Source organism: Centropristis striata, chromosome 3 (genome assembly GCF_030273125.1).
Source record: "Centropristis striata isolate RG_2023a ecotype Rhode Island chromosome 3, C.striata_1.0, whole genome shotgun sequence".
Taxonomy (NCBI): domain Eukaryota; kingdom Metazoa; phylum Chordata; class Actinopteri; order Perciformes; family Serranidae; genus Centropristis; species Centropristis striata.
In genome coordinates this window covers 26,176,766-26,198,967 of record NC_081519.1, presented here as the reverse complement: position 1 = coordinate 26,198,967, position 22,202 = coordinate 26,176,766, and the positions used below count along the sequence as shown (strand labels likewise).

At 38.0% G+C, this 22,202-nt stretch overlaps 1 protein-coding gene across 1 annotated transcript; it reads right to left on the bottom strand.

Annotated features, from left to right (window-relative positions):
- Positions 1–4,523: 4,523 nt before the first annotated feature.
- On the bottom strand, positions 4,524–17,562 carry LOC131967116 (serine/threonine-protein kinase 35-like). The gene is made up of 3 exons (XM_059328620.1): positions 16,914–17,562; positions 13,084–13,819; positions 4,524–6,441 (listed from the first exon to the last, which is right to left on the bottom strand). The coding sequence occupies exons 1-2, from the start codon at positions 17,425–17,427 to the stop codon at positions 13,107–13,109; spliced, it is 1,227 nt and encodes a 408-aa protein (XP_059184603.1). The 5' UTR covers positions 17,428–17,562; the 3' UTR covers positions 4,524–6,441; positions 13,084–13,106.
- Between the last annotated feature and the right edge of the window lie 4,640 nt (positions 17,563–22,202).

Here is a 22,202-nt window from a genome sequence, read left to right as displayed (position 1 = left end):
TCTCTAAATTCTTCAATATTGAAAACAAATGCTGTTTTTGGCAAGGCAAGGCAAGGCAAGGCAAGGCAAGTTTATTTGTATAGCACAATTCAACACAAGGTAATTCAAAGTGCTTTACATACACATTAAAAACAGCAAGACACAATTGAAAACAGTAAAAACAGTCAATTAAAACAGGGAAATATAAATAAAATGTAAATGTAAATGTATTTTGTCCATGGAGAAAATGACATCACCTTGATTACAAACCTATTCATTTTGTATGGCAAATTTCACATACACAAACACAAATACTCCAAAAACTCCACCTAACGTTAGAAGTTTCTTGCATGAGTTTAAAGAATACATGAAATCTCTTACACTCATTGACATTAAACGAAGCACTACATCTACAGATATATACGAGAGGTTTTTCAAAGAAGAATAATGTATTTACATTCTGTTCCCTTTTTCTGTTTGTTTGTTTTTTTATTGTTGTTTTTCCCCTTTCCTGTCATTTTTAAAAAGAAAAATGTATTTATGATCCTCCCTACTTTTCTAAGTTTACTGGCATGACTAATAATAACCTTAATTTACTATGATTTTATTTCTTATGTATTTATTTCTGTTCACATATATCGTCACACTGTTAAAATAATCGCCTATGTCATTTTTTGTCAATTTTTTTTTTTTTGCCTAAATCATCTCCTGATGACGACGGCCACCTATGGTAAAATCCCCTACATCCTCAGTAGATCAGATCATGTGATTTTACCCCTTTAAGATAATGGCCTATGTCAAGTGTGTGACTTAAGCGGATTTATTATGCCCATGTTCAAAAAATTGCCTAAGTCATTTGTTTCTCTTAAGTTACATAATTTACACACAGTGTTATTATTGTTTCAATAGCCATCCTTTGTTCCAAATCCTTTTTGAGTGAAATGATCAATAAGTGTCATATGTTACGCTTTTGATTAAGTTATTTGTGTTTCCTGCAAAGCTTGGAAAAAATGAGTTAGGCGGTTATTTTAACAGGGTGACGATATTGGATCACCTGTCTGCTGTTTTTATACACTTGTTTGTATGTATAACATTTCTCAATAAAGTTCGTTAAAAAAAGAAAAGAAAAAGGACATGTTCGCAGTGTGTTTAGTTTTACATGTGAGCAAGTGATATCCGCCATTTTTAAAAGCATTAAGTCCGTGAAGGGATGTAAGTGACTTCATAGTCTGTTGTTAAGTGTTTATATGTATATCATCGCCGATGATGATGTCGCGCTGTTTACATACAGAGAGCAGGAGCCTATTGTGTGTGTGGCTGCCAGCAGCATGTACCTTGTTTAGTCTGTAGGTGGAGCCATTGTACTGTGTCCTAAGCTAATGATAGCTTGCACGTTAAAGCTGTTTGTTTCCCTTTTACAATTAGTGTTATTATTTGGATACTGGTGACTACCTGCCTTGTAATATTTCCACGTGCATATGTGATTTAAATGCAGCTTGGCCTGTTATTACATTCCTATGCGTCCTATGTCTATAGGCCTATTTGAGATGGTCACGGCCTGCAATTAGTATTGCTTTATTAGATAGATAGATAGATAGATAGATAGAATAAATGAAAACAACAATAGAAAAAACACAGAAAAGAACAAGGACACTTAAGAAGTTAAAAAGATAAGTAGTAATGGGAATGTATTTTTCTTGTTATTACAGAACTAACTTAAATGCTGAAGATGCTGATTATCTTAGAGTGGAAATAAACCGCTGGAGCACACCAGGATTCACACCTCCTCATCTTTTTACTGTGTCCTGACCGACACACCATTTTGGTTATTGCTAAAAAAACTTTAAGAGCTAGCCCTGCTCAGTGACCTCACAAACACTATCCATGTGGTACAGTACCTGGGTCTCAGATTATAGTTGTGAACTAATTTTACTAGTAGTATTTCTCTTGTGTTCTCCTGGTTTCAGTTTTTTCCCTGTGGACTCAGACTGGATTACTCATCACCACTACTCCTGCCAGCCTTTGGACCTTCTATGTCAGAACGCTGCTCCCCCTCGCCTGCTGCCTGCCTGTTCCTACTACTCCACCAACATTTGTGACTTTTGGACTGTAAATAAATTCCCCTTTACGACATATTGTCTGTGCCTACGCTTCTGGGTTCAGTTCATTATCGAGTCTTGACAGAACAATCCAGACAAATATGGACCCAGCAGAGTCTGACACTTACCTCCCAGGGTACCCTCATGGGACAGCATGGCTCGATGGCTACATTCAGGGACCAACCTCCAGGATGGCCCAGATCTTCAGCCGGCTGGTTCAGATCGTCTCTCTCCTCCCTGCCTTGCCTGCTCCCTTGGTTGACCCCGGACCACCTTCACCACCTGCCCCCTGCAGCAGCTGCTCTCCCTGTATCATCACAGGAGCAACATTCCCACTCCTGCCCGATACTCAGGTGAATTAGGGACATGTAACCAGTTTTTGCATAAGTGCTCCTTAGTTTTTGACCAGCAACAGTTGTCATACACCTCTGATAAAGCTACCAACTGATATAACAAGGACATTAAATAACTAGGAAGTCAGGTTCTGGTTCTAAAGTTAAAACCATATTATTAATACTGATACTTCCGGAGGAGCCTCTCTGGAATCTAACAGATGGGAATCAGTTGAAACGATGGAGAACTTTAATCTCTGCATATAAAAAGACTAAATGTAAACAAACTAAATATTTTCTGAGTTTCTGGGTTTTAAAAGGTCAAGGTCAAGGTCACGTTTATTTATAGAGCACTTTATATACAACCAAGGTTGACCAAAGTGCTTTACATAACTGAATCACAAACAAAAATCCAATGCAATACAAGATACATAATTAAATAACAATAAACTCACAAAATAAAAATAAAAGACAATTTAATCGAATAATATATGACATGAGATGTGCAATACAACACAACACACAGAAACAACTTTCTTCTCACGCAGGTTCAAAAGGCTGGGAGAAAAAATGCGTCTTGAGAGAAGATTTAAAATTGTCCAATGTCTTTGACGACCAGATATGCAGCGGTAAACTGTTCCACAGCTTCGGGGCAGCCACTGCAAAAGAGCGATCGCCTTTAGTTTTTAGCCTGCATTTAGGCACATCCAGGAAGGACTCATTTGCAGACCTCAGAGCTCTGGTCGGTCTGTGAACCTGTATCAGTTCGGTCAAATAAGCTGGAGCCAATCCATTTAAAATTTTAAAAACAAACATCAGGATTTTAAAATCTATTCTGAAACGGACAGGAAGCCAGTGAAGAGAGGCCAGAACTGGGGTTATGTGTTCCCGTTTCTCTGTGCCTGTTAAAAGACGTGCTGCAGCATTTTGTACGAGTTGCAGGCGTCGCAATGAGCGCTGGTCTAGACCTACATACAGCGAGTTGCAAAAATCCAGCTTTGTAGAGATAAAAGCATGAATAACCTTCTCCAGGTCACTAGGAGAGAGGTACGGTTTTTAAAGATAAAGTAAAATAAACCAGTATCACTAAACATGACAAGTGTGAAGAAAAATCAGCTTCTTGTCAGCTATTCGCATTAGCCCAGATCATGAGGACATGTCAACCTACCGCCATGGAAACATGCTCCACATGTTTCAGTCACTCTACTGAGGTGTCATTAAGGGTCATGTAAACATTCTCGTTTACATGACACTTGAAAAAAACTGATTATTGCCTTAATCTGACTATAACTTGACAACTGAAGTGCATGTAAACGTGTTAGTTTGACTAATGTCGGAGTTCTCCAACTCCGATTAAGACACCCAGATAACGCGATTGGAAAAGGATTTTCGCCGGAATGTATGACAAGACAATGCATGCTCCCCAGCTCCACCCCCCACACTGATGTATGACCTCGAACAAAAACATTCAAGAAAGCCGGTCACATTAGCTGGTCGCACATTAGCCGGTCACATTAGCTGGTCGCACATTAGCCGGTCGCACATTAGCTGGTCACATATTAGCCGGTCACATTAGCCGGTCGCTGGTCAGTAGCGACGCCACAAAGTGTTGAACATAGGTCAACCAGAAATGGCGTCATATAAACCCGCTGAAATGATGCATATCACCACCCAGTGTTGAGGAGGAGGACATGTTCCCATCAGTTATTCGATTTTCTCAGTCGCATGTAAACTGGGACAAGGACAGAAGTCCAATTAGACGCCAATAACGATTTTTAAGCATAGCTCGATTAAACTGCATGTGAACGCACTGAGTGAATATACAAATGTTCAGAATTCACACAGATTCAAGGTATTTCCAACCTTTATTGAAACAGAGCCCTGATGTGTACAAAGTCAGCAACAAAAAAACAAACAGGATTTCATTCCAGCAAACAGCTTTAGTATCATGTATAACCAATGACTGTCATTCTGTTAAAATAAAGGGTCAAGTCACCTGAACACAAGGTCCAGCTGTTTAGTATACTTCCTGTCAGAATGAGAGCAAAAGACTAAAAGCAAAGCAACCAGGCCTGGATGCTCCACAGTGTGTCCATGGAGGCAGAGTTGCATAGAAGAGTGTCCGTTAGTCATTAGAGTTGAGTCAAACAGCGTTCCTGCACACATTTACAGGTAAATTCTCCCAAAACCAAAGGAAGCCCTCCAGGAGCAGCTATACAGACAGTGATGCTGATATTCTGAGGGGCTGCTTAAATCTCTTGATATCCTAAGTACATTTCAAATGAAAGTAAAATAAAAGTTATTCTTTTGAAATCAGAAGAAAGAACTGTCTGTGAGCAGATTTCTCAAGCGGTGAGGCATGTTTTTCACAAGTTAAAACATTAACCAAAGTTCATCCTGGCCTGTGTTGAGCTAAAGATGTGTAAACATCTGTATTGATGTAAACCCATTTCTCAAAATGCAAAACCAGAACAATACAGTGACAGAAGTCAAAGCTGTGTCATTATTCTTAACCAATGTGATGCATTCACAATCCATGGAAAAACTGCACACACAAACACTGACGACAAGAAACAAAAAGCTGTTGCCTCAAAAATATGCCATGTTGTCTCTAAATGAGGAATGTTTTAGTTAAAAAAATAAACTGCGGCCAAGTAGAGGAAATGTGCAGAAACATGAGGTAGTACAAATAAAAAGAAAAGGCGGTTCTCTCAAATCATTCAGGGCCTCAGTTTAGTTTAACACATGGCAGACTTCGGACCTTTGGTTTATGGCAAATATATCAACATTTACAACTTTCAACTGCGGCTGACTGTAGAAATGTTCCAAAATGCTTCTGAACACATGGTTTTTCACATTCTACTTTCTATCACAGGTAGAATAACAGCCCACCAAGACCTGTGACAGATTGTCAGCTAAAGCTGAATTACTTCTCAACAAGAAACAAAGGCTGTTCATCAGAGGTAGAACCTGACATGTACCCTATACCCTGCAGCTGTGCTCCTTTAACATAAATCGCACCCCAAACATTCGATCTTCAGTTTCCCCTAAACATGTTCTACTCAACAAATAAATGGTTCACAGAAAATAGTAAAATTAAAACATGCCATATAATGTCTTATTCCAAATGATCACATGGAAATCCACATTTTTCACATCCCAAATACTGAGAAACTAAATTATCATCAACATATGCCTAAAAAATGTATTTGGGGTTCCAAATCAAAGGCAAATATAACAGCTGACCTTGATTCATATTTTACCTGACTAGTAAATTCAAGGCACCATAGGTATAAACAATGAATTTACAGTTGAAATCAAAAGAACAAAACATCCATTCAATCAAATTTCAATAAATGGTGTCAAATAACCTGCTTTCCGGACATAGTTTCTAGTTAAAGGCAAAGAAATGGGTAAATTAATGTTGGACATGTGAAAAAGTTGCATGTCTTCAAATATTAAAAATATCTACTTTATTCATTGTGTCTAGCTTGTGGCGAGTTTCTGCTATTCTTCTGAGTTTAACTCACCTAAATGAGCTGATAACGGATTTTCTTTTTACATACATGATTGTAGAGTGTTGAAAACTAAGCGTTATTTTTAATGATCAAATGAGGCAGAATAAAACTGCCTAAAAATACATAAAAATGAATCAGTAAGCTGGGCAGTCTGACAATTTTTACAAGCAAAAGGGGGAGCAGTGTGGATCTGATGCGCTTTCATTAAGTGTGATCAGAATGCCCTGTGAACACATATATAAATTAACACTGCACCTTAGCTTACATTTGCAGTCAATCAATGATTCAAGAGTGTCACTATCACATTTTCTGCTATGAATTTCTCCTGACGTCTATATTTGAATTACAACAATTCTATCTATCAGAAGGGGCCAGATGACCTCACTGTAAACAAGTTCAAAGAAAAACTAAAATCCCATTTCATGTTTCCCTTGCTTCTCCTCTATCTTCACAGTCTTCAGATTAAACAGTGAGAGCTTCCGTGATGCAGCAGCTCCTCTTAGTAACGCCAGTCTGCAGAGAAACAGAAAAGAACAACAACAGTAGTTTAAAAGGTTTGAAAGACAACTGGATCAACAACAACAAGCATCCAACTGGGTTTTTACAGTCAAAAAGCATCAACTTGTATCACTAATTAGAATTAGGTCGGGGAAAAATCTGATCCCAGACCAGCTTCATGTAGAAAAGGTTACTACATAGCACATAAAGCATTGTCGGATTATTTGTGTTAACATGATATTTCTGTATGCCTGTAGACATCCTGACTGTAAACAGCTGCTGCCAAGCTGGCTGTGCACATGAAGGAAGGCAACACATTCCACATGGGCACAAACAATATGAAAATAAGTGAGGAAACTGATGAAATTAATAAATGAAATTAATATCCCCATGTTTCAGCTACTGCAGCCTTTCTGTTATACCTAAATCTCTTTTTTAAAGTTGACAATATGAACCATTTGGTATCATCAGTTTAGGCTTGGTTATTCTGATGTACATTTTTTTTACTACTTTAGACCAAACAAATATGCAACTTATGTATAAATAAATGACAAAATACTATACACTAAAAAAATACAATCCTCAGGAGATTTTTTGGGAACTATGGACCATATCCAAAGTGGCATTTCTCTGCTCAACCTTGTGAACAGATCATGACTAGGGATGGGCATCGATTTGCGAATATTCGAATAGTCATTAAATAAAAAAATCGAATAGTTCATATCTGGAAGAAAAAAAGTTGTATTACTGGTGCCTTCTGCACGGGGGCAGTGTAGCATTTGATGATACAGTGTGGCGGCTAGATGCCAAGCTGTAGAAGAAGAAACAAATGGCGGAGAGGGTGTTGTCCACAGCGGGACAAGTTAGCCCCCAGAGGGATTTAGAGACTCCGGAGGTGACGTATGGTTTTCACCGTCGTTAACTGTGCACAATGTCAGCAGCTGAAAGCAGCATGGCTAATAATGCACAGAGTCTCCGCTGATCATAAACATAGTGATTGTGAATTAATGACATCACTAACTGTGCACAGAGTGTCTGGTGCTTGTTGTAAACCAACAGAGATCGCTAAGTGAACACCTCCTGTAGCAGCAGCACATACACACTGCACTGCTACAGAGCTAACTGTAGCTAACGAGCCGGAGGGCAGCTTGTTAAGAAGAGCCGCCGTTATTGGCTCCTTAAGAAGAGTAAGAAAGAGTCGCTGGATTTTTCTCCAGTCGCTTTTCTGAAAAATAGTCGCTAAGGGGGTCTGAAAAGTTGCTAAATTTAACAACAAAATTGGGACCACTACTTCGCCGATGGGGTGTTATTATCGAATATTAATTGATTAGTACCCCACGATTATCGAATAATACTTGCCTGAAATGCACATCCCTAATCACGACGGACGCATGTTAATGCCAGGTATGCACAGACAGGTCAGCCCTCTGAAAACAGTTTGGTCCACCTGATTTATGACTGCTACTTGAACCACACTTATACACTTTAATAATTTATATAATATGAAAGAAAGATTGGTGAATGTGGCTCCTGAGAGAAGACATGGGGCAGCATAATTTCACATAACCATGTGAAAAAGACCTGTGCTACATGCTTAAACAGGAAATTCTATTTATCATACTTTATTAACCTATGTGTATGCCTGTCACAATAACATATCTATTGTCCCAGAAAATCTCAGGATAGACGATATTATTGTTGATGTTGTTTTAAGAGAATTTTATGCCACTGATATAAGCATATTACAGCATAGTAATTACATGTAAGTACATAATACAAATGATACAACAACAGCTGGAATGGCTGGGCTTTTGTACTGTCAGCCAAACATTTGCGCTCTTACTTGAAAAGCTGAAAAATAACACAAAAAGTCTGTGTTACAATCAAGGTTATTATAGTTAACCAAAACTATAATTGAAAAACATTTTCGTTAACTGAAATAAAAAAAAACAAGAGTTTTAAAAACTTTTATTGATAATAACCAAAATCTTTATCAAGAAAACCATGTAAAATGTCTAGATAGCAGCTCTTAAATTAATCTCTAATCAGCTATTTTTGTTTTTATCATTATATTTTTCCAAACAAATGTACCTTTAGTTGTACCAGGCATTGAAATGACAAGAATTGACGAAAACAAGGGTGGTTTAATCCTTTTTTGTTGAATAAGACCAATTCTATATTGATGCACATATTTGTACAATAGCAGGAATATAGCACAATATGGATGCGTGTAATTACGACAACAACATTTGTTTTTGTTAAATCAACAAATAATCATGATCATTTGTCGTGATCTCAATATTGATCAAAATAATGTTGATTATCATTTTGGCCATAATCATGCAGCCCTACTAAACACCATTGTTTACTCACATCTTTTGCCTCTGGAGTGCCAGCATGCAATCTAAACACCACACACTGGTTCAGTGTAAAAAGGCAAAGCCAGCTTAGTAGCAGACAATCATTACAGTCTCCATCAGTACGTTTACATGACAGCATGTATGACAAGAGAACACATGTGTGCATGCTCCACCCCCCATCCCCCGCGCTGGCTTATGACCCTGGAACAAAAACATCCAAGAAAGCCGCTTGCATTAGCCGCTCGCAGTAGTGGCACAAAGTGGGGTCAACTGAAAAGTGGGCCACATTAACCAGCTGAAACGACACAGTGTTGAGGAGGAGGACACATACCAGTTATTCGATTTTCTCAGTTGCATGTAAACTGGGACAAGGACAGAAGTCTGATTAGACGCCAAAATAAGCTGTGCTTAAAATTTTTTAAGCATAGCTCGATTAAACTGTGCATGTAAACGCACTGTATGAGAGGCTACAGTCTATTAGGTGGTCTGGAGTGCCAAAGACTACTTGAACATTACTTTTTATTGCATAGTTATATCCTGTCTGGTATGTGTTGTGTTGTGTTGTGTGTGTGTGTGTTGTCTCCTCTATTTGTATCTTACCTATGTACTTGTATGTCTTTTATATTTGTTTTTTGTTTTTTTAATTTTAGGAACTACGGATGCAAAGTAGCAGCCTTGCTATAATCCGGCATACTTACAAAGATGTTTTTCAATGTTCATTTATGTGCACTGTCCCTATCCAAAAATAAAGTGGTCTTTGTGTGTCGCTACGAGGGATGCACCAATCCCATATTAATATCGATATTGGGTTGATACAGCTGGATCAGGTATCATGACAATGGGGTTGATCTATTCAATTTACACAAATTCATTGACGGATTCATTGTGTTTCACTTTAAGATGTGCCTATAAGTTTGTAGTATTGAACCCAAGACTTACAAAAGCTGCTCAACTTACAAAGATTTCCACACAGTGAGGCGTAAAGCTTATCAATTGATCACTGGTATTGGATCAGTACTCTGTATAGGAATGGGGACTAAAAAAAGTTGGATCAGTGCATCCCTACAAATAACTCAGGAATTGATATTAATAAAGTGCAACATTCATTTATTGCCAGTGAAGTTTGTCATTTTAACCAGCAAAAGTAACAGTCAGCATACTGGCAGAAAGCAGAGTAGGTCACAGGGACATTTGGAGGAACCCCCACCCTGCTCACATAATAGGCACCCTACCCATCCCCCTTCAGGAGTTAGGCACTTGAACCAGAAAAGAAAGAAAGGAGGGAAAGTATGATACAGGTCTTTCTCACACGTACACACAGACATCAGAAAGTGATTCTTGTATCAGAGTTCAGGGGGAAGCTGCTCATCATCAAATGAACCAACATGAACTCTCTGTACAAAACAACAGAGAGGGCAAAACAAGATCACTCAGCCTCTCACATGACACATTCAGGCTGCTGGTGGATCTGTGACCTCAGGGCCTGCTTGCATAAGGCAAGACGAGTGCAAATACAGAGAGGTTGAAGTTACGAAACGTGTTCTGGGCAAGACACTAAAAGCAACCCCACCCTCTGTTTTTACCGTTCACTAGCTCACATGAATAAATAACATGGAACATGTCTCAACAACTCACACTGCAAATGTCATTTTCTGCATCTGACTGACAGCCATCAGAGAACAGGCCTGAACAGACCTCAGGACAAAGATGCTTACATGAATCTAAACTTGAATTGTTACACAAGCCACCATTAACCTCAGATTACTCTCTTACTAAAAACCACTGCAGGTAACTTCACAACACTCAACTTTAACCAGATAAAGGCACAGGAAGATGCAACTCCTTAAGATATTCCCGCATGAAGTTGTCCTTATGACATCAAAACATGGGTGGGTCACTGTTAGGGGTGTGCCATATCGTATCGTTCACAATTATACCGGTATATTTTTTTATGGGTAAAAAAATGCATATCATGATATTGGCAACATTCCTACTTCTTGACGTAGTGGTGTAAGGGTTTCCCATTAATGACATAGACTGTGGTGGCCCGCTATAGTATCATGTGCTGCACTAATGTCACATTTCAAGCTACTGAAAGTATATCTACACTATTCATAATATCAAGTTATTTTGCGTTTTGTCTCTGCTCATCAGAGTGTCTGTCACCCGACCCGCACCTCTCCATCCTCCTCTGGTCATGCGCGTGCATTGCCTAACTGTTTTCCGTGTGCATCTGCTCGTGCGCGCGCCAATCTAAATCCTATCAACCTGTCCGGTCTTGAGAGAGGTCCAAACGGCCCAAACACACTGTTGCATTTTGCCGTTCGTTAGCCTAACATTAGCTAGCAATTAAAGTTGTTTTGGTTTTAATCACAAAAAGCTACTATTACTTCCTGTCGCTAAACAATGCAGCTTTCAAAATAAAAGCACAGAATCCAACACAGCATTTACAAGAAGACTGTCAAAATAAGATGCCTTAAATAAAACATAGAAGAACCCTTATTCTCCTTTACAATACTTAATTAAAAGAGCAATGATTAAGATCAGTGTACATGATGGAATAGTGGCATTAGAATGTGTGAGAGGAACCACATTTTTTGGCTTTTAGGAAAAAAATGTCTACAGTCCACACAGTTTGGCTGCTCCATGTCTTAGTGGAAAGTTATGTGAGGTGTTTGTTTACATCTAGCTCTCAAAATGGATGAGATTGATCAAATTGTACTATGTGATCACAAATGTACAAAATTTTCTCCCGGGGCCCCCCCGGACCACCTAGATGGTTGTTTTTTTATTATTTGCTAATACTCAGGAGTACATTTTTTGTATTTGGCAACTGTTGATATTTGCAATTTACACTACATTTAGATTTATGATTGATTTTTATTTTGTTGTACGATTTTTATTGATTTATACAGACTAAAAAATATTTTTCTATATATTTTTCAGTATTTTTCAATATTGTCAAGTATATTGTTATCGCAAAAATACTCTGAAATATCGTGATAATCTTTTAGGGCCATATCGTCCACCCCTAGTCACCATCACAGGTAATGGCTGTTTGCATGTCTGTTAGGGGTGCAAAGGATCACGGTTTTGATTGACAGAGGTCCAACCTGCTGCAGTTAGACTGCGCCCCATATTCTGCATTTTAAAAGCCCAGGATACATGTGACTGTCCACTTTTGTGGAATGATGATGCGTTTGGGATTTTATAGATGATTTTATCAATCGCTTTTATATCGATAGAAAAGCTATATCGATATATCTTTAAATGTGATATGGAATTAGACCATATCGCATATATCAATATAGTCCAAATTGTGCTTGCTCCAGGCAAGCTGTGGCTTTTATTTAAGATATTGTTTTTTATTTAAAACACAAAATAAGTGTTGAAATTGATGAATGTGTTTTTCTTTAGATTGTGAGTTCCTATATTAGCAAATTGTCTTAAGTGGTGACATTTACTTAACACAGACACACAGATCCTTAAGCAACAAAACCAGGCTTAAATGTCAGTGACTGGAGAACAAAAGAGACATTTGTTTAGCTGAGAGAATGATTCGGCTGGATAATGTTTGCAGTCCCATTCAGGTTAATCACAAACACAGGTTGAACCCGCTTCACAATGAGCTGACATTATCATGAACAGCAGCACATGACCTACTGGCTGAATCCAATGTATGCTAATGCTGAGATAAGGGGGGGTTGACAAAACTGGTTATAGAGTTTCAATGGGAAATGAACAACTCTTTATATTATTTATTTTATTTGTTACTGACTACATGCCAGTGTCATGCAAAAGTCCACATGTCAGATTATTAATTGGCTACTTGAATATTTTGGTGTCTGGTGAGAAAATAAAAAGTAATGTGTGTGTGTGTGTGTGTGTGTTGGTTGGGGTTGAGGAGATCTTTTATCCCTTTAGTTGCTGTCAAACCAGGGGTCTCAAACTCAAATTACCTGGGGGCCGCTGGAGGCAGTGTCAAAATGACCAAAAAAGACATAAAATGGCCCAAAAAAGTAATCCACACACAACACAGTAAAGTGCCATTCAAATAAAACTCACATTAAACTTTCATATCAAGGTGAGGGCCACAAAATATAGTCACGAGGGCCGCAATTGGCCCGCAGGCTGCAAGTTTGAGACCCCTGTGTTAAACACTTACAAATATTTTTTCCTCATTAAATTTGAGTGGCAGCATTTCATAAAGATGGCCAATAGCAGAGTAATCAGCACATTAAAAAAGTTGAAAGAAGTCATGGTGCGTATGTAGATGATATAAAAAAGGAATAAGTACCTGTAATGCAGTCTGATTGAGGGTCACGCAGCACAGATGATCTGGTCCATTCTGACCTGCAGCTGGAAAGCATCAGGACGATCCTGAGGGTTGACGGCCAGCATGTCCTGCAGGAGCTTCCTCACTCCTTCGGACATACATGATCTGCGTTTCTGTGGGATGTTCAGTACCATCTTTGGATTCTCTAGCAGCGCCTCGCCCACTGGCACAATGTCCACTCCTTGTCTCACATACGTACCCAGCAGCTCCCGCTTAGACTCAGCATCAATGAAAGTCATTCTCTCCAGCATGGCCCAGATGATGATGCCAAGGGCAAATATGTCAGCCTTGGCTGTGTAGTGACCCTCCCACACCTCCGGAGCCATAAAGAAGTCTGAGCCACAGGCCGATGACAACCAAAACTTGTTAATGTTTTTGTTCTTGTCTTCACCTTCTTTGCCCTCACTGGGGTTTCCTAAACCAGCACAAACTTTACTCAGGCCAAAGTCAGCTACCTTGAGAACCGGAGTCCCCGACTTCTCTGAAATGAGAATGTTGTCAGGTTTGAGATCTCTGTGAACAATGTTGTTTTCATGCAGGAAGGCAACTGCACTGGTCAGCTGAAGCATGAAGCTGTCGTTGGTTCGAGGGTCGGGCCGCCGAGAGAGGATGAAGTGGTTGAGGTCGCCACCTTCACAGAACTCCATGACAAACCACAGGTAGCAGGGCTCCTCTGGAGGGCCGAGCACTCTCTCACCTGCAAAGGAGGCACAGCAGTTATTCACACATTTATCAGGCTGTTTCTTAACATGCTGAGACTCAGAGGAACCAGTTCACAACATCTTCAACATGTGTTTCAGATTTACAGCAAAAGCTACAGACCTCACACATTCACCGCTTATAGAAACAAATCCTCTATTAGCAGGATTTCGTAATGTTTCACACTCTAATTACACTGTTACGCTTCTGTACAATTGATATTCATGCTGCATATCATTGGAAAGGTAAGATTCTTGTGATACTATTAATTAAAAGCACATTTTAACATACAACAACAAAAGCCAAATTAATGCACGCCTCTTTTTTCACAGTAACTCTGCAGTAATGCTGACAGTAAATTTGGATATGGATATGATATGATTCTTCAAATGTTCATCTGTCATTAGAGCCCAGAATGATGACTGTAGGTTGCAGGGTTCAAAATGTATGGACATTTGGATGCTATTGGAGCGGCCTTGAATACATAATCATAATTATTATGATGATTATAAAAACCTGTGTCAAATAGTCAGTTTTTTAGATATCTTCATCAAATTTGAACTGGAAGTAGGTTATGTTTTATACTTTGACCTTATTGTGTCTTCTAGCCCATAAGTCCCAGTTATAATGATCTACAGGCCTGTATTCAACAAAAAAAATTCAGGTGGACATAAAAAAAAACAAAAAACTTTTCACTGTATTCCAACTTCCATCACTCTATAACAGCAGCACATACAGTTATTCTGATTCTTTGGGAATTAACTCCAGAGTGTTACCTTTCAGATGTGACTAAAGCACAGATTTACTCCAAACTATCCAAGAACAGCTTTCAATTTACTTTGGGTATGTTTTTGATGCATTTTTTAAAGGCATTTTAAGGTTAATTTACAAGAATGCTAAGGGGTTGTGCCTTCCACAAGTGAATTAGAATTTTATTTTAGGCACAAACAAAACTAGCTCACATTCACGTCAAATTTAGAGTCACCAACAAACCCTGAGTTGCATGTCTTTAGCCAGTGGGAATTATGTGGGAGAGAACCCACGTCAACACAGGAGAACATGAAAACTCCACAAGGTAGAACCGTGCACCAACATGTTATTCAGATTGAATGATTTCTCTTTACCTTTGATGTCACCCCCAGACCCAACTCAGCTTCCATTGGCCAAATGTTTGATTTTCTACTTATAGAGGCTCAAACTCTTAAATTGGATCCTTATTTCAAGACGAACTCGTATTTTCTTATAAATTTAATTTTTCTTTTTGCCAAATACCACATACACAAATTTAAGTAAAAAAACATATTTCTTTTTGTTGAAGTCAGAGTTTGAACAGTGTATCTCAACTCTCTCCTGTCCACAAAACATAAAAACTGTGAAGACTGCCATCATATGCACTGCCTTTAATGTCTTTAAAATTTAATTTTGCGTCTATTTATTTTATTATTTATTTATTTGTTTTTATTTAATTCTTTTTCATTTAATTACTCTATTTTTTTATATAATTTTTTTGCATTGTTTATTTTCTGTAACTACTCCTTCTGCTGTTTGATATAAAAATAAATAAATAAACCAATAAAAATAATAATAAAAAAAAGAACCGTGTAGCCACAATACTAAAAAGGTTGCCACAGACTGACAGTAGAGCTGCAACAATTATTCAATTAATCGAACAATAATCGATTATTAAATTAATCGTCAAGAATTTTGATAATCGAATAATTGGTTGGAGCAGTTTTTTTAAACACAATAAGCCCAAATTCTCTGATTTCAGCTTCTTCAATGTGAATATTTCTGGTTTCTTTGTTCCTTTATGACAATAAACTGAATATCTCTTTGGTTTGTGGACAAAACAAGAGATTTGAGGACGTCATCTTGTGGTTTGGAAACACTCATTGATATTTTTCAACATTTTACTGACCAAACAACTACGCGATTAATCGTTCAAATAATTGACAGGTTAATCGATAATGAAAATAATCGTTCGTTGCAGCCCTACTACCAACATATGCACTGCGTTTAATGTCTTTAACTAACGTAATCTTGCGTCTATTTATTTTATTATTATATATTTATTTGTTTTTGCTTCATTCTTGTCCATTTAATTACTCTTCTAATTTTATATTATTTATTTCTATTTAATTTTTTTTGCATTTTTTATTTTTCTGTAACTCATTTCTTCTTCTTTGTAACGGTGCAATGTATTGATAAAAAAAAATAATAACAATAAAAACAACTGTGCAGCCACAATACTAAAAGGTTGCCACAGACTAACAGTAGAGCTGCAACAATTATTCCATTGATTAGAGATCTGAGGACGTCATCTTGTGGTTAAGGAAACACTGATTGATATCAAACCAATTAATTGATTAATCATTTAAATAATCGACAGATTAATCGATTATGAAAATAATCGTTAGTTGCAGCCCTAACTGACAGATGAAACAGAAATGATCATGAATCACTGTATGCCAAAACAAAGGACTATCCATTATTAACGAGTCTACCTATGGAGCTATAACCAACGCCCCCACAGCTGATTCAGATGCATCTTTCAAACACCTGTGAACACATCAAGTGCCATAAACACCATAAAACAGGTATAACTAGAGACATAAATCATTATGTAACAATATGATTATGATGTGATTTATCACAGAGACCACAAAACCTGCACTCGATAAGCACAGGGGAACTTGCAAAGCACAGGAAGACAGGCTTTAAAAAGACCACAAACACCTTGTTGGTGTCGTGGGTTTGTTTGTTTTAAATCGCAAAGATGGTCAAAGGAATGCGAGCCAGCTCTGACTGACAACCGCCAAGCCTGCAAACTCCATTTTAGTGAGTCGGAATCTCACGAAATCGACCCATCCCCCAGCGAGTGTGTCATGGCGAAAACAATACTAGCTCTGCTTGGGATCACAAATCCTAACTGCATAGAAATCCCTTGCCATTTTTAACCTTACTCCGAAAATATGGGATAACTACCAACCCCACAGCTGTGTCACTACAGTTGGTTTCTGCACTATCATTAATCCAGAATGATCCAACCCAGGACCAGTCCTTTACGTGACTCAGGCCAAACAGCTCCTCACCTTTTAGTGAAGTCTCCACCAGTCGGAGGTACTGTTTAGACCGTTTGTTCCCATGACTCATTTTCTGAGCCAAACCGTTCCTCTGCAGCACACACTCTTCTAGCTGCACTACATTTTGGTGCCGTTTCTCCAGACTCGCCAGCGCCCAGAACTCCTGCAAGGCGAGCTCCACGTTTTCCGGGGCGTCGCAGCGCAGTTTCTTCACGGCCACTTTGGCCCCGGACCTCCGTCCCACGGCCTCGTACACCACGCCGTATGTGCCCCGGCCCACCTCCCGCAGCAGGCTGTAGCGGGGCGCCAGGACCCGTCGCTGCAAACTGTCCTGCTTAAAGAGGCCGATGTCCTGCTCCATGTCATGGCCGTCTTCCGTGTTTCCGCCGCTCAGACACCGCAGCACATTGGACTCGTCAGCTCTTCCTCTGCTCGGTTGTTTGCGGCTGGCTAGCCCGCTCCTGGTGCGTCTCTGCCAGGTGTCACCCACTTTCTCCATACGGTCCCAACAACCCGTCACCATTCAAACATGAAGTAGAAAAATGTCCACATGTCAACAGCAGCAGTCTCCATGCGATTTTTGTCTCCTTTTGGACAAAACAAAAGTGTAGTGTAGATGGGAGAACGGAGGGAAAGATGAGTAAAGATCGCTGCAATACGTGACATTTCCGGTCAAGACCTTCAAAATAAAACCAGTATTGTTGAAAGTTTTTCTATGTTAACTCTTGGAGTTTGGGGTTTTGGACTCCTTTTCATTCTGCCTGTATAAACCACTTAAAAATCTTTACCATGACGTGTTGGTATCATTGTTTCAACCTCACCTATATGACCTGACTGGATCAACATTTTGAACACAAAAACCCCCACAAAAAATTACAAACACACATACACAAAAATACAAAATACAAAAACACACTAAAAACATACAAAATGTATTAAAAAAAACCAACCATAAAAAAAAACATAAAATCACACAAAAAACAGTAAACACAAAAGATTGCATCAAAAATATTGAATGCACACTGCAAAATTAGAAAAATCTCTGTAACTACAAAATCATGTTACTACACTTAGCCGAGGTTTTTTTTAATACCTTTGCTGAAAAAGGGTTGATGTATTAAATTGGACATGGACATGGAAACTTCTGGAAAAGCCAAAACTTTAGAGAAAAGCTGACAGCAGGGCTCGATGCTGCTTAGTTTTTACATTGTGACGTCATGAAGAAGTCGTGCTCCGGCGCTTTCGTGGACTCCAGAGGGCACACACTTCAATTTTTTTTCCAACTCTTTTTATTGATTTTCCTCATTTTGAACATAAAACATATCAGTCACTACAGACATCATACACATTTACAAGTACATGTTTACATAAAAAGGTAATTTAAGTTGTATTAACTTATGTATCTCAAAATGAAAAGTAGAGAGATGTAGGAGATTAAATAAATAAATAAAAGATTATACCTATATACATGTACCCAAACATGTATACACTCTTCAAAAGTAAAAAAAAATAAATAAAAAAATAAGCAGAGACAGGAATAAAAATAAATAAATAAAATAAAATAAAATAAAAGTTATTTCCTTCTCTTAAAAACACTTCTATAACTTGCCCTCAGACTATGTGTTCTGGTTAAAATAATCAATAAATGGTTGCCAAATTCTATAGAACTTTGTTTCCTGATTTTTCAGTAAGAATCTGATTTTCTCCAGCTCTAAATGTCTCATACCATCTGTCATAAGATTCACATAAGTGGAGCTGCCTTTTGTTTCCAATTAATTAATATCAATCTTTGTATAAAATATAATGTGTTGTGTTTATCCACACTGCATGTTTTAATCCACCTGTGACCACATAAACATTGTCAAGGTTATAATAGTTTTGGATTTTTCATTAGTTTTACTTTTAATTTTGTTGTGATTTTTTGTTTTCAAATTCAGTTAGTTTAATTCGTTTTCAGAGTGAGTTTGGTAGTTTTAAATAGTTTTTATATTTTGGAAAATGCTACGTTTTAATTTAGTTTTTATTAGTTTTAGTTTTTTCTAATGGGGTATTTGTTGGTTGCCAGATTCAAAAAAGTCACAATAAATTTCTTTATTTCCTTTGTCTGATCCATCTCAGCTCCAATATGTTTATTAAGTCATAAAACCAGATAGATGAAATAGATTTCATATCAACCAAAAAGGTTTACGTATGAAAAAAGTTGACAAAGATGAAAACTAAGGACATTTTCACTATAATTTTAGTCAGTTTTGTAACCACACAATACAGTTTCAGTTAGTTATTGTTTAAACATTTTTTTTTTAAATTTCAGTTAACGAAAATGTTTTTTCAATTCTAGTTTTCGTTAACTATAATGACCTTGGTCATTGCACATTTCTGCAAAGCCAAATAAACATTTTCTGCTCTTTGCAGAGGCGAATATTTGTCTCCCCTTCACTGTTGCATTTGCTCATGTTTGACTTCAGCTTTAAGCGACTATTTCACACAGCCAGACCATTCTCCAGTGCCAGTTGTGTCAGTGCTAACCAATCTCAGTCATCTTGGGTGGCACTAAGGCCAGGAGGCAATGACAACGTTGCTCCCACAAAATAGACAGTGGAAATAGTGGAAGTGGAGGAAAAAAGTGTGTAAGAGAAGCGACCTGTGGCAGGCTTACAGTGCATGCTTACTGTGCACCACCAGAATAATAATAATAATTTGCTGGCAACGTGGACCAAGCTGCATAAGTAGGGCACAACCAGTGGACACACAAGAGAAACAGTTGACATGTGTAGAATCAGACTAGTACTAGACATGTATATGCGGGTGCATAATACTACAGGACACACCTACTTTATGATGTCACAGTTTGGTTAGGTTTATGCATAAACAATAATTGGTTAGGTTTAGAAAAAAGTTGTGGTTTGGATTTGACGTTGTTCCAGAACTTACCCTAAGGTGTGTGTCATGTAGCAATGTGGCTGTGTCCTGTAATAAAGTGGCCGTGTTGTTTAACCTACAGGACTTCAGATGGACCCTTCTCGACAAGTTAATAAACTTTGACAAACCTCTGGGCCTGAAAAGTGACGCCAATGGCTTTCTGCCATGAGTCTGGTTAAGTTTAGACAGCAAACCTAGTAGTTAAGTTTAGGATTAAGGTGATGGTTATAAAAAAATCTGTCCGACAAAAAGCCTACATATCCATATGTCAGATTGTTGATTGTTGTTTTAGTTGGTGCATGTTGATTTAAAGGCATGTTCTGATTGTTAACGCAGGATCACACAGACATTCTAGACATTCCACAGTCATTCTATTTATATGAACATAAACGAAAATAAAACACTTATTTACATTCCCATGCATAATATTACTCCAAATATACTGACTTCATTAAATTACTATTGTGCCAAATTAAAAAAAAAAGAATTCCTTATTTTTGGCCAACATCAACAGATTTCAATTTCCATTCAAGTATAGGCTAGTGTAACCTGTGGAGACCACTCTGCGCTGTGTGATTTGACGACGCTCAGACCAGATATCCTTTTGGAGGCGATCTCCGTTTATTCCGACAGATACAGTAAACAAAAACAATCTTCAGTCTGTCCTGCCTTCAACTTCAGCTCCTACGCAACTGTACAAAAGTACATTATAGAACATTTAAGTATAACAGTCGATTTAAGGTTAACAAACATACACAGGAAAAAATGCAGCTTCCCTCTCCTATTAACAGTGACAAAAGGGGAGAGGTCAGCGCCACAGCCAAATATATATACAGTAGACACACAAAAATACGCTCTACATTCCACAAGCAGACTAAGAAGGATAACAGATCAGGTAAAAACAATATATACAGATTTTGGGTAATTATAATACAATAAATCACAACTAAATATTTACTCTCTTATTTGCAATACTTCTGTACAATTAGCCTTGTTACACTAGTAGCCCTACTTGTATTTCTGAAGGCAAAGTATGGACACTTCCGGCCTGCTGCAGATCCATGTGGCTGCTTGACGAGAGTCAGCGGGCGGGGATCCTCCACTCAGCTGTACCACTCACAGAGAACACGGGGAAACACATTCACAAACCAGGTCGGTTTATGTGTCAGTGAACACATACTTTATTTTAATCACCATATCCTCCAAATACATTTAACTTCTGACAGTTTTGATTTTATTTTAAACTTTGTTACACGAAAATCATTAAAGATGTGTGTCGTGTAGAGCAGTTAATTTACAGCGGACATAAAGATTACGCAGCCGTCTCTACCCGTTTCCACAGATGGTTTCTTCTTTCCCTTGCTGGCATGGCAGTTCACGTGAGCTATGGAGGACCGTTATCTAATCCCGCCCTGCTCTGCTGTGATTGGCTAGCATTCGTTACGTAGGACAGCACGTGTTGAAGTCATGGTTGGAGCATGTTTCTCACAGAGATAGAGAACCATGACTCAGGATTTGATTGTGGTTCGGGGGAAGATTATGGGCTGAAATCTATGGCTGAAATATCTTAATTATTAAAATACTGAATTTGAATCACATAATTTGAATTTGTATTGTTCAATATGAATCATTGCATTGAAAAACTGAATCTGAATTATGATTTATTGAATTTATTAGTTTGGAACAGAACATTCGGTTCTCACAATTCAAATTCAATTCGCAAAATTCAATTTAAATTTTTTGCATCAATTATATAATTCAAATTCAGGTTTTTAATGCAATTATTCAAGTTAAGAAATTCAAATTCAAACATAAATAATTCAAATTCAGTTTTTGGTGGCACATATTTCAGCCCATAAGCAATCACTTCTCTTTTCCCCCGCTCTTCCATTGAGGAGGGATATCGAAGGAGCCATGACGAGGACACATGAGAGCATCCTTCACGGAGGTCTTTTCCAAGTGGCCCCGCCCCCTTACTGGACATTAGTTATTGATTGGATGCTGCAGCTGATCAGACTGATCAGATACATCACTGTAGTTTCATACTGGAGTGAAGAGACCGATAACAGTTTTTATAGTTTTATATTTTATTTATTTTCTGATTCGCAATGTAGTTAAAACTGTTTTATTGTGGGTCATAACAACAAAAAGACCACAAACATGTTTCTACATTCATTATAAATGAAAAGAAAAAGAGTTCTAGAAGCTTTTTTTTCATTCATGATGACTGTTATTGCCCCCTTTTAGATTATTATGAAGTCTGTCTGTCAGCAAACTTTTATTCAGTCACATCAGTCCTGAGTGTAGGGTTTGATGTGAGTGACATCATTTACATTTTCTGTTAAAAAAATGCAACCTAATAAAATATTGGATGCCACA

Excerpts from the sequence above, each read along its gene's own strand:
- LOC131967116 (XM_059328620.1), bottom strand. The coding sequence starts at position 17,427 with ATGGTGACGGGTTGTTGGGACCGTATGGAGAAAGTGGGTGACACCTGG. Across the intron at positions 13,820-16,913 it reads GGTGGAGACTTCACTAAAAG|GTGAGAGAGTGCTCGGCCCT; the intron begins GTGAGGAGCTGT and ends CCTCCTTTGCAG.